The 18,745-nt window shown below is 44.8% G+C and overlaps 1 protein-coding gene across 1 annotated transcript in view; it reads left to right on the top strand.

Annotated features, from left to right (window-relative positions):
- The window catches only part of LOC119372425 (uncharacterized), a 53,265-nt gene that overhangs the window by 21,557 nt on the left and 12,963 nt on the right, over positions 1 to 18,745 (top strand). The window contains exons 4-5 of the mRNA XM_037642904.2: positions 9,674 to 9,712; positions 16,866 to 17,010. Coding sequence (XP_037498832.1) covers positions 9,674 to 9,712; positions 16,866 to 17,010 — 184 coding nt within the window. The remainder of the gene's footprint in view (positions 1 to 9,673; positions 9,713 to 16,865; positions 17,011 to 18,745) is intronic.

The following is an 18,745-nucleotide window of genomic DNA, read 5'->3' as shown; positions in this document are numbered from 1 at the left end:
TCACGCCGGGCTGGCTAATGACGAGGCGGTGCCTGCGCCGGTTTGTGCGCAATGTGTCGCCACATCACCCCCCCCCGCGGAGTGCAGAGCCCTCAGGGTCTGTAAAAATCTGGGAGGCATACCAGACGTCCAGAGCGTGTTGTGAAAGGAGTGGGCTGTGACGTCGGCGTCTGTGGATAGATGCCTGTGGATGGAATGGCGCTGCCCGGTTCGTTCGCAGCGATGTATGCGGGCTTGAGCCGGTCAATTGAGACGCGGACGTCGTTCCCGTTCAGGCGCAGAGTGAAGTTTTTGTCGTCGCGATTGACGACCAGGTAGGGTCCGCTGTAGGGTGGCTGGAAAGGCCTGCGGACGGTGTCGTCGCGGAGGAAAGCGTGCGTGCACGATGCCAGCTCCTTGAACACGAACGGTGTAGGCTTGCTGTGGTGGGCTGCAGGTGACGGGCGTAAGGCGGCGATGGTGCGTCGGAGCCGGGCGACGAAGTCGGTGGGATCTGACGTCGTAGTACTGGATGGCAGCGCAGCGAGAAATTCACCTGGGAGGCGGAGTGGTTCCCCGTAGACGAGCTCTGCTGGATTGCTCGTTTCGGCGCCCCCCGCCGCGTAACCACCGACCAAGGACGGCAGTTCGAGTCGCATCTTTTCAGGTTCCTCGGGCTGACCATCGGTTTTGAACGCTTAAGGACCACCAGTTACCACCCCTGCGCCAACGGAATGATCGAGCGTTTCCACCGACAGTTCAAAGCAGCCATTATGTGCCACCCGGACTCAACCTGGCTCGAGGCCATCCCAGCCGTCATCCTTGGTCTTCGCGCCACCTTCAAGCCGGACATCCACGCTACACCAGCAGAGCTCGTCTACGGGGAACCACTCCGCCTCCCAGGTGAATTTCTCGCTGCGCTGCCATCCAGTACTACGACGTCAGATCCCACCGACTTCGTTGCCCGGCTCCGACGCACCATCGCCGCCTTACGCCCGTCACCTGCAGCCCACCACAGCAAGCCTACACCGTTCGTGTTCAAGGAGCTGGCATCGTGCACGCACGCTTTCCTCCGCGACGACACCGTCCGCAGGCCTTTCCAGCCACCCTACAGCGGACCCTACCTGGTCGTCAATCGCGACGACAAAAACTTCACTCTGCGCCTGAACGGGAACGACGTCCGCGTCTCAATTGACCGGCTCAAGCCCGCATACATCGCTGCGAACGAACCGGGCAGCGCCATTCCATCCACAGGCATCTATCCACAGACGCCGACGTCACAGCCCACTCCTTTCACAACACGCTCTAGACGTCTGGTACGCCTCCCAGATTTTTACAGACCCTGAGGGCTCTGCACTCCGCGGGGGGGTGATGTGGCGACACATTGCGCACAAACCGGCGCAGGCACCGCCTCGTCATTAGCCAGCCCGGCGTGACATGGCCGTACGCTGCACCACGCCTCCGATAAGGGACAGCGCCACCGCAGCGTCACCGGAGGCTTACGTCACCGACGGCTGTTATAAACCCGAGCCGCTAAGCTCGGAAGTATTCCTTCCTTCGCTACCCGACTGAGCGCAGCGTCGGTATGCTCGCCCCGCTGCTGGTACTCCGTTAATAAACAGTTGTTACGTTTTATGTTGGGATGCGTCCTTTCACCGACTCCGCATCCCACAAGTTCATTACTCGCCCCTCACAGTGTAGAAAAACCTGTGTTCGGGTGCATGCACTAAACATAGTAGAGATACCACCTAAGCTCCTCAATCTGGCATTTCTTAACTGGTAATTCCTTTGCACTTTTAGCATCATCATGTGAGCATAAAGGAGTTAAATGTAAACATTTCGACAGAAGTCTGTCTGGCTGGGTGGAAGAATTAAGAAGTTGAAATACCTCCAGCCACAAATTCTTGGAGGAAACCCGACGTTTCGAGACCGGCTTGGTCTCTTCTTCAGGGGTGACTGTGCTGATCAGGGGGGCTTCGTCGCAGCTTGTTTTTGGCTCCGCCTTTCTCTTTCCCTCACATTCCAGTACTGCCTCAAGGGAACATACTTTAGTGTCAACGGGGACTTCTACAGACAGGCCAACGGGACCGCGATGGGAGCAGCCGTCTCCGTTACAGCTGCGAACCTCGCAATGGAGCACGTAGAAGAGGCGGCACTGCGTTCCTTTATTGAAAGGCCGAAAGTATTTGTGAGGTATGTGGACGACTGCTTCTGCATCATAAAGAGAACAGCGGTAGACAGCTTCCTCGAACATCTTAACTCCGTCGACCAAGCAATCCAGTTTACGGTGGAAAGAGAACAAGACGGAGCGCTACCGTTCCTCGATGTTTTAGTACGACGACAAGGCGAACGCATGACCTTCTCGGTGTACAGAAAACCAACGCACACCGGCAGGTATTTGCATTTCACCTCGAGTCACCCCACTGCCCACAAAGCTTCCGTGGTGTCGGCACTCTTATCACGAGCAAGAGCCATTTGCACATCAGAAGGGGAGAGAAAGAGAGAAGAAGAGAGGATCGTGGCCGAGTTAAGAAAGAACGGATACACGACAGCTTTCATCCGCCGTGTGGCACGCCGCATGTCGAGAGATCAGCTTCCCCACCGCGGAGACGCACCTGCGAACGACACACGCGACCCTCCTCCCACGCTGGCCACCCCACCGGATACAATGGTATCGAAGAAACCAGCCCAACGAGTCGTCATCCCGTATGTTCCGGGAACTAGCGAACAGCTCGCCAGGGTTCTCGGAAAAGCTGGGGTCACGGTGGTTCACAAGCCGGCCTCAACGCTCGCTCGCTTACTACCGCGGCCGAAAGATCGACCATCCCGGGAGCAACACCAGGGCGTGGTCTACAAAGTGTCGTGTGCTGACTGTCCAGCGAGCTACATAGGCGAGAGTAAGTGCTTCCTGGAAAGAATGCGCCAACACAAAAACGACGTCAGAAAGATGGAAATGCAACGCAGTGCCCTTGCAGAGCATTGCGAGAAGCACGACCACAAAATTGACTTCGAGGGCGCTTCCATCATAGAAACGGAAAGGAATCTGGGAAGGAGGCTCTTACTCGAGTCGTGGCACATCCAGAACACACCTGCGAATGTGAACCGGTCCCTCGGAACAATGCCTCCGATCTACGTGCACGGCCTCCGGAATGTGAGGGAAAGAGAAAGGCGGAGCCAAAAACAAGCTGCGATGAAGCCCTCCTGATCAGCACAGTCACCCCTGAAGAAGAGACCAAGCCGGTCTCGAAACGTCGGGTTTCCTCCAAGAATTTGTGGCTGGAGGTATTTCAACTTCTTGAGCATAAAGGAGGTGTCACACCCCACGAATGGGTTACAATCACCGGGCAGATTCCAAAGACTTAGGTTAGGTGTTGGTCCCCCGAAACACCCTACAAAAGCATGGACAATTTAAGGGTAGATCCTTTTAGTGTCCCAGTGAACACCAAACGTGGTCCAAAGACGGAGTCAGAGCCCAGCGTTGACAAGCACAAAAATAATAAATTACTAAATCCAGGAAGTTACAAACATTTTATATATTTGCGCACTTGGCTGGTTATGTCACAATAGCACTCAGATGGGTTTTAACAAATCTAGGGAACAATAACCAAATTAGCACTGCGAATACAAGCTCACGCATTACAGAATAATCACGAACACAAAATGTCCTTTGATTTGAATGGTCTCCATTTGAATGGAACGAATGGTTTGCGGAAATTGTAGTAAGTATCATATGCCTGAAGGAAATGACCGTTTTTTTTTCCCCTAATTTCTGTGCATGTGCTTATTACAAATGCTGAATATAGTTGAACCCCTTTATGAGAGACGCACTGGGGAGCAGTTCTTGTCCCTTGTATGAGGTGTCTCTTATAAGCAGGGTTCTCATTTTCTGATCAATCCCTATTTTGTTGTAGTGAGTCTCTTACATTCAGTTGCCTCTTACATCAGTGCCTCTTATAAAGGGGTTCACCTGTATGTAAGAAAAGTATTCTCATGGCCAATACGACTTTGTTATAAGGAGGTTCTAGTACTGTTATGTATATAGTAAGCTTCGTAATTCTAGGATCACTAGTAAATGAAATCGACAGGCTTGTGCTTGAAGTTTAACCATTTTAATATACATGAATGCAGTCATTGAACATGCCAGTCAAATGGAACATAACCAATGACATGTTATTGCTAAATAGTTTCACACAAAGTGTGCTTGCCAGTGTTTGTAGTGTTCTTCAAAACTTGCACATTTATGCCATCAATACCGCACAATTAGTGGTTTTACAGCGAAAGCTGGTATGAGATCACAACAACAGCCGATTTTGGTGCCGTAGTTGTCTGCCGCCACCACTGGTGTCCGTAACCGCTATCGCACGAAATGAGAAAAAAATATTAAGGCTCGGATGGGATTTGAACCCGGGTCCAGTGTATCGGGACGGGATGAAAATCAAAAACGAAAAACGAAAAAAAAACTGTATTTTTAATCGGAACGTAAATGTAACCGAAACTTTATCTATTATTTAGTTCCGGAGTAAAACCGAAATTTTTAGAATCGTTTTTCGGTTCACGAGAAAACTTGGCAATCCGGAACCGAGGTCATGCAATGTGAGCAATTATGCATATCTCAGGGTACAGTATTAACGTGTATCTCAGGCAGGAATTCCAAAGCAAAGATATGGTGAAATTGTGCGGAAAACGATAACAGTGGCAACCAGAGATGTTTATATTAACGCGAGTGGACTTTTGCACGCCTGTCACGCAGGTTGTTATTTTACTCTTCATCCACAAACATCCTATGAAAGGTGAAATTCCTGCAGAAATATTATTAACATATAGATTAAAAGTAAAAGTAGACCCAGAACGGGGCCCTGTAGGATTCCTGATGTGACATCTGCCTATTCAGATCATTTTCCATTCAGTATAATGCACTGTTTTCTCTGGGAAAAGTAACATTCAATCCCTTTAAATACAGTTACATCAATGTTTAGTGTGTCAGGCTTAAAGGATAGGAGTGAGTGTGATACTGTGTCAAAAGCTTTTAGAGAATCCAGGAACACACCGGCTACCTGCCCTCCTGCGTCTACGCTCAATATTATCTCATGATAAATTTCAACTACCATAAAATCCCGAGCAAGGACCCCCCTACGATGAAACATAATTAGACAAGATTTGTAGGGGGGGCCGTGCTTGGTAAAGGACCACAATTCAAGATGGTGGTGGAAGAGCTGCTAACAAGTGCTTCTAACAAAGTGCTTTATTGAATACGCATGTATTTGGTCAATTCCACGAAAGATAAAAAAACGGCGTATATTTGATGTTTCCGATTTTCCTGATAATTTTGTATGTTGTGCACATATGACTACACAGCACGAAATCGCAGTTCGTTTTCAAATAAAAATTTTTTTCAACACAGGAAAATTCGACAAGTGTCGCCGGTTGACGACGACCATTTTACGAAGAGTGCGTTTTCGTAACTTCGGAACCACGCTGGCAGCTACTCAAGCTATATATTACAAATATCTTTTTTTTTGAGGAAGTAGAAGTAAAGAGGAAATAGCTCTTATCATTTCATAAAAATTCTGAGCAAATTATGTATTTTTAAAAATTCACGAAAAACGCTGCATTTTCGAAAATCAGTCAAATTTGGGACGCTATGGCTACTTCTGTGAACATCTTAGCTTGTTCATATTTGCAGTATGAATAGGCCTTTATGTGAATAATGACCCTCTGAATTTGTATTTCTCTAATAAATTTCAAAGTAGTAAATTTTCATGCTTGAAACACCAAAAAGAGAAAAGTGCTCCTCAATTCGAAAATCTATAATAAAAAAACCCCAATCTCAATTTTGTTCAAAGTCCCCCAAAATGTTCTCAAAGGACTGCAGAATGATATTATGAAAAAACATGTTGCATTATTTTTATTAGAACAAAAGCAGAAAATGTCAGACATTGTGTTTCCAGAGCGTGGTGGCTACTGCGTAAAGGACATCTCTAGTAAACAGAAAATACAGTAACACGTCTTTTTTCTTCTCTGAGCTTCGCTTAACAACAGTAATGATCTATGGTTGGAAATTGGGAACTGTTTTGTAAAGATAAAAAGATCGTTCCAATTAAATGCATTTGCGACACCACTTATATTCCTCGTCGACGGGCAGCACGGACATTTTCATTCCTCTGGATAATTTTTTTTTTGAGTAAATGCGCTTATATAAAAGCAACGAAGCTAAACGCGAAATTTGTGTAGCTGAGTCGATCATGCATTGTAAGAATGTGAGAAATCTCAAATGGCGACAGTGGTGAACGGCGAGTACCCAAGTGCAACCTCAGCACAACAGCCGCACATGGTTTGCCAGGCTTTGTCGCTCTGCACGAGAAAATGCTGGGGTGTCGATGGCGTTGGTTATACGATACATTTTTCACCCGCTCGTCGCTCTCCCGCTCGGTCTCTGGATCCGCACCGTGAGGATCGTGTGGCGGATCGAGTGGCCTGCGCTACACGCCGTCGTGTAAACGGAGTAGCATGCGTTAGGCGGACAGGTGCAAAGGGCGGCGCGATAGACGCCCGCCTGAGCAGACGACAGCAACGAGCACGGCTGTGCCAGTCAGCCAAACACCACCTGAGATAGAAGTTAAGCACCCAAATTGTGCTTCACTTTGGTGCGATCACTGTCCTACGCTCTGAAGGTGGCTATGGGTATGCGTTATAGCCATGACCGAGTTTTTTGTACGGACTACCTCATGGTGCACAAAAAGAAAATGCCGCTGCAGCGGAATTTTCGTTATGTAGAAGATATCGGATCGAGTCTTTTTGCGGAGGGTCATGAAGTAGGATGCGCGCTGAATTCAAGAGGGAGACCAGATCTGCCAGCACTGCTTCAAGAGATACAAGGAGATTCAAAACAAAGCAGATGCAATGCAAACAAAACGTGTTTTGTCCATGGCCAGAACTACTGCCACCAATCTTCACGTAATCGATTCTTTTTAAACTCTGCATTGATCACATAAGGTTTGACAACGTACACATTTGGGCCAACGAAAACCACACCTCTCGGCGACCGCTCTCCAGAAATTCATTTCCATTAAGACACCTTGGCTTTTATACCAATCTCTCAATTCTGGCACAGCACATCATAAGAGACGCATGGAGGGAATGCGTTCTTTAGCACTCAAGATATGAATTATACTCAACTGAAATAGATGAAAGAAAAGGAGGCTACAACTGAAAGTGCATACTGTGGACTGAGGGATGTCTAACACTGGCGTGAAGTCGCAAACCACGCGAATGCATTTAATTGGAACGGTCTTTTTCTTTACAAAACAGTTCGCATTTTCCGACCATAGATCATTACTGTTGTTTAGCGAAGCTCAGAGAAGAAAAAAGACGCGTTACTGTATTTTCTTTTTACTAGAGATGTCCTTTACGCAGTAGCCACCACGCTCTGGAAACACAATGTTTGACATTTTCTGCTTTTGTTGTAATAAAAATGATGCAACATGTTTTTTCATAATATCATTCTGCAGTCCTTTGAGAACATTTTGGGGGACTTTGAACAAAATTGAGATTGGGGTTTTTTTATTATAGATTTTCGAATTGAGGAGCACTTTTCTCTTTTTGGTGTTTCGGGCATGAAAATTTACTACTTTGAAAATTATTAGAGAAATACAAATTCAGAGGGTCATTATTCACATAAAGGCCTATTCATACTGCAAATATGAACAAGCTAAGATGTTCACAGAAGTAGCCATAGCGTCCCAAATCTGACTGATTTTCAAAAACGCAGCGTTTTTTGTGAATTTTTAAAAATACATAATTTGCTCAGAATTTTATGAAATGATAAGAGCTATTTCCTCTTTACTTCTACTTCCACTAAAAAGAAAGATATTTGTAATATATAGCTTGAGTAGCTGCCAGCATGGTTCCGAAGTTACGAAAACACACTCTTTGTAAAATGGTCGTCGTCAACCGGCGACACTTGTCGAATTTTCCTGTGTTGAAAAAAATTTTTATTTGAAAACGAACTGTGATTTCGTGCTGAGCTGTCATATGTGCACAACATACGAAATTATCAGGAATATCAGAAACATCAAATATACACCGTTTTTTTATCTTTTGTGGAATCGACCATTTGCAGTTTTTACTGAGCCAGAGGGAATTCTCGTGTGGAATTTCATGTTACGATAAGGGGGGAAAGACGTTCTTCAAATGTTCCGCCAATTTGTGACAACTCAGAATGCAACCCCCAAGCACTATGCTGTAAAAGTGCTAAGAAATAGTAGTGCGGATATCTAAAGACTCAGAACTTGGGTTTCTAGGAACTGCTGCTGCAGGATTCTGTAGCGGAGAACGGGTTAGAAAAAATGGCAGAAGGGGAGGGCGGGGCGCTTGCTCGGTCATTGGCGCATATTTCAAATCTCCCGAAAAGGGGAAGGGGGCGCTTGCTCGGGATTTTACGATCGTTGTGTGGGTGCAAGACGGTCCCTTATGAAATCCGTGCTGTTCTTTAATTATTACATTATGCTCATTTCAATTATTTATCATTTCTTTATATAAGATATGCTTAAGTATTTGGCATGGGACTGACATTAGCGATATTGGCCTGTAGTTGCCAACGTCTTTTTTAGAACTGCTTTTATGTATCGAAATGACGTGAGCAATTTTCCAATCATGTGGTAAAGCACTTGTCGAGAAAGATGTTTCAAAAATTAAATAAATTGTAGCGAAGCGTTTGTAGTCGGTAATGGGTCGTCTTCTCGAGCGCCTTCTAGTGGGTCGCCTCTTCTCTGAGAGCACACTCCTCATGCAGAGAGTCGGCCCCGCTTTTGACTGGCGCCGTCGTCGAGTGCCCGCTAATAAACGTCTTGACAAAATGTACATAGAAATCGGTCACGTGATACGTTTCAGTACATGCTGGGAAATTCCGTCCGGATCAATAGACTTACTCTTGTTGATATCTTCCAATAGTTTTTCAATTCCCTTCAGGCTAATTTACAGGCAAGCATAGGCAAAATGTTTTTTTGCAGGTGCATCAATATGGCAGCTGTGTTTGGTTAAATAACAAATTTAAAAAATCGTTCAGGTGCACAGCTTTCTTCCTGTCATCCATAGCTGTCTTACTATTACAATTTGATGTAGTATTCCTGAGGAATCAGAACCACACTGTTTTAAGTACTTCCAAAACAGTTTGGGACTTGATTTCATTTTGTTGTAGCTCAGCTTGGTGAAGTAGTCATGTTTGAATTTTTTTTTTCATTTTTAGTTTATATTCGCGGGTAAGATTAACCAACTTTTCAAAACCAGCAGCTGATTTGCTCATTTTGAATTAGTTAAATGCCCTTTTGCTTTTGTTAATAAGTTTAATATGTGTTGTTACCCATGGCTGTATGCGTCTTTTAAGCTGTGAAGAGTCAACATTTGTGATATGGTGCATAGCCGAAAGAAGACAGTGCAAAGGACGGTACACCAGAGAAAGACGGTGGACTTTAGCTGGATATGTGCAGTTACTAGCTTAAGTAACGTGTTCATAAAACGGTCCCTCGTGTCATTTTGCTCCTCAGGCAAGCACTCTTGGTTTCGCACCATGAACATCGGCTACACACTAAACAGGTTGTGGTTTGCAAACATTTTATTGTGCCTAAGTTGTGGTTTTCAGTACCTGACAATGCCTAGAAATGTGTTGGGCTGATGAGCATCTGTCTTTCTGTTGCAGGGCTTCAAGGCTCAACGGCTGCTGGCCAATCACCTCAAGGTGCTTCATTTATTCTCGCATTGTTGGACAGACAACATTTACAGCATGAATTCGTTGTGTTGCGAGACAGAGCCCTCCATTGGAATCCTGTTCTGATATTATGAAACACAGAAACTCTCTCACTGTGAGACTGATTTGTAGAGGCCGGATTTTTAGGCATTAAAAAATCTCATTTTAGGCGCCAAAGATAGGCAGGAAAAACAATGTTTTAGGCTTCCAATATCGTAACTATAGGCACAATAAATGTTCACATAAATGCAAATAATTTCGAACGAAGACATGTGCAACCTCTATCTACTACAGGAAAACTAAAATGTTATTGCTTCAGATGGCACAAAGGCGCCAAAAGTTGAACATAGCCATGCAATTGGGCTTTGTCACGCAGAGATCACCGAACGCAGTCTCTCCCGCATTCACAATGAATCAATTGTCCACTGTCAAATCAACACACTTCTGGTTGTCTTTTCAGCATGACTGAAAAGGGCAGAGAAGCAGCAGATAGCCTGATCGTTAAAAGACCAGAAGGGAGGGATTCCTGCTGTTGGCCGGGTCAAATAGCCCCTGACAGAAACCACTGGAGTAGCCAGGCAGGGGGGTGGGGGGTTCGACCCCCCCCCCCCCCCCTCGAAACATTTGTTTTGCATGTGTATATATACACGCACGCATACAAATGCACGCACGAACACACATAAAGTATGGTTGAACCGCGCCAAAAAAAATTTCTCGTATGCTACTGCAGTGAACACCTTCAAAAGGGTCCTGTTGCAGTCTTTGATTACGGGACCCTCGTCTGTATATTTTCCTGTTTCCCATTTCAATGCACACTAGAATAATAAAATGGCTTTGACTTTGAAATTACAAACAAAACAAAGGTGCATGCACACGCTCGCTGGTGTGCCCCACTTCACTGCTGCTAGCAGTTGTTGCCGGGAGTTGGTTGAACTAGAGGACTAGGTTGAACCCCATAGTTCCCAACAGTCAGTGTTGTGCGGCAACGTGAATAACGGTCTCAAACTGCACCCTGGAGCGAAACTTGAGGCTTATTAGTGTTCATATAACCACCAATTTTGAAAATATGCATTCGTAAGCATATAGGCCCAAACACCAAAAGTAGGCATTTATAGGCACTATAAAAGCCCTTCTTAACATCTAATTCATGCTCATATATCAGAGTGGCACGATAGGAGCACAAGGAACAAAATAGGCTTTTGCCTAAAATCAGGTCTCTGCTGACTTGATTGAATATCACTTTACAAGAACCATGAAGTCATATTGAAAAAAAGAAAATGCTTTAATAAGTTACTTTAATTTTTCATCAGTACATACTACACAAAAGTGGCAAGGTAAAAGCAACAACTTTAAACTCTTTAGCAATGCACCAAGAGATATTAAATTCTGTAAGCTGACAGTTTTTCTAGTTCATGCAGCCATAGCATAGCAGCTAATTACTGTTACTAATTATTATATTGTTGTAATGTTTGTATTTTTTCCCCATATGCGATGCCTCTGAAAGGTATCTCCCAAAAGAAGCAATTAATAATAAGCCTGCTAGACCAGTTTGCCGAAGAGTGTATGTGCATATAGTAGTACTGTATAAAAAAAAATCAAGTGCTTAAGTGTTTTATTAATTGCCTCTCACATTCAGTGCTTGTGTTGTCACTTAGCTGTCTGGCTCTATAAATTAGTCTGTTGTGTGTTGTCATTTTTTATATTACATATGGTCATATAGCTGGTTTAAGCGTATGTTTATTTACATGCATCGTCAAGGGGAGACACTGGTCTGGGAGGCGGAAAAATTTTGAAAAAGACAATTTCGTGAAATATTTTTTTTGATAATCTAGAAGGTCTAAAAAAGTCATTTCCAAAATATTACAGACATGTAATGCATACTTGTAGAGTTATTTGGTCTTGAAGTCAGTTTCATGACCATTTTTGCTCACCAAAGCACCTCAAAACGTCCCATTCAATAGCGCACCGTGCAGGAACCACATTAAGTAGCACAGCCATTTTGGTCTCATTTGAAACACACACTTTTCTATTAGCTGTTCCCAGCACAAGAACGCTTTTCATCTAGCAGAGGCGAAGCCATTGCGCTTTAAAAAAAAAAGGTGCTCGCACAGCATTGGTGCATTTCTATCACACGGGGTAAACTATTCCTTCCATCTTGGATGCTTGAGGATGCTTTTGCTAGACAGTGGTGCATTGTCGCACTGTCCGCCATTTTGTGGAGATGCCTAACTGATGACAGTGCAATGGCAGGCTGTCATTAGAAGTTCAGAATTGCTCATGCATTCGGGAGGAAGTGATATCGGCAGCTGCAAGAATGCAGCATATCACCAGCGGAACCAGGGTGAAAAGAAACCATACTAAGAAGAATAATGATGACTAAGTTCCTGGTGGCTTCTACTATCATAAGAACACCAATTCAGGCCTTTTCCAGTTCAAAATAAGTGCCCACCATGTTTGTAAACTTCTTTTCTCATTTTCTCAAAACGACATTTTTCATCACATTGTAGGCTGTTGCCCACAATATCTTTTGATGTAGCGGTCAGATTTTGATCATTTTTGCGGTATTTGAAAGCTTATGCATTGATTAGTGCAAGAAAACCAAGAAATTACAACATTTTTATTAATAACTGTGATTTAATCAGCAGTAAAATTAAGCAACAGTTTCTGATTTCTCATTAGTGTACTTGTTAAGGCCATAACTTTTGAATGGATACAGCTAAAAATTAAGTAATGGTTATGTTGCACTCTCTGGTCTTTATAGGATGCAGTGATATCAAATTCATAAAGGTATTTCGTGAGAAAGCTGTCAAAAGTCTGGGCAGAATGCAAGTGTATGGAACAGTCAATATCTTACAATCCGTGCACGATAGACAAAAAGTAATTGCATATTTGTTTTCAGCAGTCGAAAATACATATTGTGTGTAAATTTCAGGCACAAATACTAAAAATTGAGACAAGCAGTTTTCAGACCAGTGTCTCCCTTAAGTGTGCAGTAATGTACAGGATATGATTTACTAATCATATTTTCATTGTTTATATTTTTGCTGGTGGGAATGGAGTTGGCAAGAATACTCATTCAAACAGCGAATGAAGCTCGGCTGTTCATCTTAACCAGATTTCACTATCTGACACTGGACTGGTATTATGTAAGCTCTACTAATCAAATTTGATCGGCAGCTTCCAGGAAAAACAGTTTCAACGTTTAATGTTTGTGCTGACTTGTTGGTTGGGATGTTCCAGGATTACTCTGCATCTGACAAGAACGCTATCTTTCTACCTAAACTATACGTGTGAGTGTGGCACACTGAATTTATTATAATTAATTTATTTATTTGCACTTATATGCGTGTTGAAGAACAAGCGAGAGAAAAAAAACTATGCTCTTATTTCTATGGTCTTCCTTATACTCAAAAAGGTGGTATTTATTGTTCAGTAATGAAAAGTCTATTCATACTATCGCTTCCGTTCAATTTAGCTATAAATTTGGCAATAAAATTTAAGGACATAGCTACTTTGGCTACTTTCAGCTTGAATTCTGGCTCCTTTTCAAATCCACTCAAAGGCAACCCTTGCCTGCGAGCATGCTCGCCATGTGCCTGCAAATCCCATAGTGTGTAGTCTGCAGTGGCACTGATGCATGGGTTTCTCGCTGCTGATGTAGCCTTCCGTGGCTTCATTAAATGGAAAGTGCAATGCAAAATTTGTAGTTTCAATCAATAAACTGTGTAATTTATTGGGAAACAAACTGGGTGTGGTTGCATTACTTCTCAGCACTCTCAGGACCCTAAAATGACCTTCTTGGGACCCCTTTTGAGAACTCCTGTCAACAGCGTATTCAAGGCTTGGTGGTGGTTAGGGGGAAGGTAGGGGTGGTCACACCCACTCCCGAAGAACGGTGACGGTCTCCATTGTTCGTCATCTTGCTTGTTCGAGGGCACCCTGTCTGCAACTCCCTCATGCTGCCTCTGAGTAGCATGGGGAGTTGTATCTTCTGGCACCGGATTATGGCGGCATTCATGTGTGGTAACACTTAACTTCATACGGCAAGAAAAAAGAGAGGCACCCCTCAGCCTCTCTTGGTACGGTTGGATCGATCATCGACTCCTGCCCCCGTCAATACATCTTCCTCCGTGGCCTGCATCAAATCGCCCTCTATCTCAAATGTGCTTCACAACTGCATTGTGGTGATGCGTTCCAATAGTGCCTACACGGGTCGCAATACTTGGTCGGCATTCATTGCCCATGTGTGGACTTGTTTCCGTGCCGGAACTCCAGGTTCTGCGATGATTTGTGTGCCTAATAACTAATAATTAATGAATGTGACGGACCACCATCCACGCAATGGTAGAATGTACCATGCACACGACCAATCATAAATAGAAGGGTCTCTGCTGCCTGGTTTTCTGGCTAAGTTAACCATATTAAAGCACATGTACATGAGGAAATTCAACATAAATAGCATCAAGGAAAAAGATAGGTGTATCGTTAAGAGACAAGAAGACAGCAGAGTTTGTCAGGGAAAAAGCGCTCGTCAAAGACATCTTAATCGAAATTGTGAAGAAATAGGCATGGTCAGAGCGTTTACTAGCAAGAAGGCATGGTAACTGCTGGACCAAAATTTGTTATGGAGAGATAACTGCACACTTGCACGATGTGAACACGCTACTGCAAAACTTTTGCGAATAAGTGCTGTAGTAAGGAAGTCACAGGGTATAAAAACGACCCAATTTGGCTAGTTTCGGTTTCTTGCTTGGCCTTCCCACCCTTCTCACAGAAAATAATCGTAGGCATAGCCCTTTGTCATGACTATGCCCACTTCAGCAGTGTAACACGATGTCCGCGATTACACCACTGGTGCGCAGCAAACAACTGAGCAATGCTTCTTCTACGTTTCGCTCGTGTCATAATGGTGCGGTGAAGAAGTGCGGTGTCGGGCACCATGAGGGAAGGAAAAACAAAGGAGGGAGCATTACGTCACGCAGCCAGCCCTGGCAAACCAACCAGTTTTGAAGGCAGCAGTGTCGGCCCAACAAGTGGCCTTTTGCGGTGAGATCACACAAGCAATGAGATTCGCCAAGACTTTGGAGTTTGGTGCCCGGTACCTTTTAGTTGAAGTGTGCTTCTTCAGCACACATGGCCAGCTTACTGATGAGGTTCAAAAACAGAACTTAACCAAGGGTACTGTAAAACCTACCGCTTACTCTGATGTTTTGATCACGTATTGGGCCGACACACTGGGCTTCAGTTGCATTGTGCAATGCTCGCTCCTTTCTTTTTCTTCCTTTGTGCGACGCGCTGTTAAGGTAAACTAATATGCCACGGCGCATATTCTCTTGCGCTAGCGGTAAGGTTGCGAGACATCTCTTCATCTAGGAGGCTTTCATTCTGGCGACAGCACAGGAAGGTAACAATGCTGAATGTGCAGCCAAAACTGCATCACGGCAGGACAGGGTGCTGCTTCGTAGTGCAAAGTACCAATCGATGAAGTCAGTGCTACGTAATGTTGCTCACGAGCAAGATTACGTCACTGCACGTGCGAAGAGGACTGGTCAGGCGCAGGAGAGGGGCACGGGAGTTGTTTTTTGAAATAGAGCGTCTGCGTGGCATGCAGCACTGTGATATTTGCAAAATGTGATCAGCACAGCCTTCTGCATGAATTGCTTTAGAAGTGTTAAAAAAAAGTTGGAGCCTGTTTACTGGCCCCTTAGCCCTTTGTGGTTTCGCCCATATTTTTGACAAGATCATATAAAAATCGGCTGTGGTATATTCATATAAGCTACAAAGAAATAGTATAAAACAAATTTCATCAAAATCAAGCCAGTAGTTTACTGAAAAAAAGTGGGACATATGTCCCACTGACTCATTAGAGTGTTTCAAAAAGTGGGAAAACACTGTGCCACTGTCTCAGGACGGCACCATCTCGAGATTGCATCAGCGGGCATTTGGGATGGAAACGGCCGAAGCAAGTGGCACGGGGTATCACTTCTCAAGTTGTGCTGAGGAAAGTTGTGGGGATCTCGTTCCAGCAGTAGAACACCACCTGCACCTGCGCCTCTTGTGAACCTTCACAGTGCCGTAGTCTGTTCCTGTAAAGCTTACTTCACCGCATGCACCAACCATTTTTTTGTCCATTTGCCTGTCCTTGCTTTGGCTGTCGAAATTTTCGAGGACGGCTGTTGTCCCTGAATATGTGCCTACTTTTCAAGAGTTATATGATATCGAGAAAAATATTTCCACGCACGAATATCCGCAATTACGCTGAGGGATGAGAGTGGCAATTGCGCAGGGGATTGTGTTTCGATGCATTTATCGGTCAAGTTATTGGCCAAATTTACAAAACACGTGATGGCTGGAAGCTAAAATCGCCTCTCTGAAAAACTAGAAAAAGAGGAAATTATCCGGCATTTAGATTGGTAGGTTCATTCTATCTGAAGAAGAGGAAAATTCAGAACCTATCAAAAAAAGATTTGTCGAAATTCAGCACCATTTTAACACTACTTCAGCACTTCGAAAGTGTGGTAAAAGATTTTTCCTCGAGATTACGAAGACTTAGGTAAGATATGAGTGACTTATCGTTGCGCTAATTGCAACGGGTGATGTAAGAGAAAATTTTTCCTGCAGACGGAAAAGTGGGACGTGTGTGTACCACTGTCGCACAAAGGGTTAAGAGTAATGGACTAGATTTGAAGAGAAGGCAAGCACTCCAGGGGTGGCAGAATGTGAGGTGGGCAGATGAAATTAAGAATTGTGGGGGAGTAACGTGGCTGCAGCAAGCACAGGACTGAGAAACATGGGAGAGGCCCTGCAGTGGGCATAGACAGGCTGATGATGATGACATAAGGAAGTGCTTGGAAGCCCCTGTGGTGCAACATGCATCCGATAGAGGGCTTGGATTGGGCCACCATTTGTGCCGTAGGCTTGCACTTTACTTTTAAGTGTGCACTTCAGTTGAGGTAACACTTAATTTACCCTTTATTATGCGTTGCCTTCGTTTAATTGTTGTAACAAATGAATTAAGTCCCTCGATCCCCTTTGCTCATGTGGCAACGAGATAAATTGGTTGCATACTGTGTGCTCATGGCTGTGTGCTGCCAAGTCTGTACAGCAGTCTTCAACTTTACCCTCCGTGTCATGTCTAACACAGGTGAAGACCTTGGCAGGGCAGCAGCACTTGTCTGCGGTCTACGCTGAAAAGGCACGCCTGGAGTCTACAGAGGGCATCATAGACATAGGGACCCTGCACAGCCAAGATGCAGTGCTCACGTCGCAGTCAGGTGCCATACTTTTGGGTGAGCTTGCGACTTTTCCTTTGTTTTGTGGTTTGAAGTCACGAAGAGGTTCACTACGCAGTAGGACTAACAGGCTCATAACAGGTGAGGATTAAGTGTGGTTTATTATATCTAAGAACACTGAGCACACCACGCTAGTGGAGTACTGTCAAAAGGCAGTGTTGAAGACCAAGAAGCAGTTAGCGGACCCATTTATTCAATATCCATAAGATCGACAGTAGAAGAAGACAAAACTGGTTCCAGAAGCTTCTATTCTGTCAATGCTGCTCTTCCTATTTTGTTGTTTTCTCTTTCAGCGTGATGGCAAGATTTGGAAAAGATACTAACCCTTTCTTATTTCTTTTTTTTTTTTTCTTGTTATTTTGAAACTGCATGGTTTCTCATGCATAATATCAGGGTCGTAGTGGCGGAGGCAGGAGAAAAGGATGCCGCTATGATGAAAAGCAAAAACCAACTTAAAACTGATTTATTATTCCAGGGCCCAAGTGCTCCCCTGCTCGTGCTGCTCGGCACTGCCATAGAGCCCACCATGGCATAGACATACTATTACTTCATCGAACAAAAACCGAGGAGTGGAAGGAGAGGAGGTGTGAACAGTGTCTGTTGTTAATCCAAGTCGTCAGCGTGCAGGCACCCGTAGCATCAAGGGGAATTCTGGCAGGCAGCCCTGGGAACAGCGCAGTGGTTGTGCGATGTGACGTTGGGAAACGTTCAGAAACACCTTGTCTCAGGAGCACGACTGTGTCACAGTGCCGAATAAGTCATGCGAGCTGGTGCGTTGAAGCAGTAGTCACGTAGTTGATGTTTGTTTTTTCATACGTGATCTGAAGTTGTTCCTGGCTGCATGCAAGAAAGCAACACGGCATTCATATTTACATTCATGTAGTGCGTTACTTGGTGCTCGATCGTGAGCAGTGGGGCCAGAATAGCAGCGACAGATGCGTCTCAGCTGGCGTTATCCCCTGAAGAGCAGGAGCTTTCAAGCTTTGCATCGTTGGTGCAGGCAGGGACGAGTACACAGAACGAGAACGCAAAATATGCGCTGCAGGAATCGACACCCATTGGCTGGATCGTGCATGCAGTGGGCATCGAGTAGGCATGAGCAGTGTTTTGGAGGACAAAGCTGCACCCTCCAGAGAGGGATCCATAGCTTTGGAGCATTCTTGTAAGAAGAGCGGCGGCTTGGGCGTCTTGGTACATCATGACGGGAGTTCAAAATGGGGATGAGGGCAAGTTTTCGTGAGGCTGCTGGCAGATCAGATGATGCTGGTGCTACTTTACGGTGAATTACTCATTGGTGGATGAATGGCAGCATCGGTAACAGCATGTGTAGTTGACAGAGCTGTTGGTATGAGGCGACACTCATTCATAGTATGAAAAAATTCGTAAACAGTGGGTGAGTGCTCGAGCCGACGTTTCGACAAGTGGACATGTCTTCTTCAAGGCTGGAACTGATTTCCTTAGCGCTTGTGTGTATATGCTACGTATCCTCTCCTACACTCCAAACAAAGGAGGAGGAGAAGAGGGCAACTGCAGAAGCGGGGGTGGGGGAGAGGCAGCTGTGATGAATTGGGTGAATCCGAAAAGAAAGAGGTATTCCATGGAGAAAAAAGAAAGAAAAAAAAAACGAGGATGGGGGAGGGGGGGTAGATGTTTTGCTGAATTTTGGTTGTCATAAGAGGTACCACTTAACAGTGGTAGGTTAGAAATTCCTAGAAGGGCTTAATGCTTAACT

The sequence above is a fragment of the Rhipicephalus sanguineus genome, chromosome 10 (genome assembly GCF_013339695.2).
Source record: "Rhipicephalus sanguineus isolate Rsan-2018 chromosome 10, BIME_Rsan_1.4, whole genome shotgun sequence".
NCBI classification, from domain to species: Eukaryota; Metazoa; Arthropoda; class Arachnida; order Ixodida; family Ixodidae; genus Rhipicephalus; species Rhipicephalus sanguineus.
This window is presented reverse-complemented; position numbering and strand designations above follow the sequence as displayed.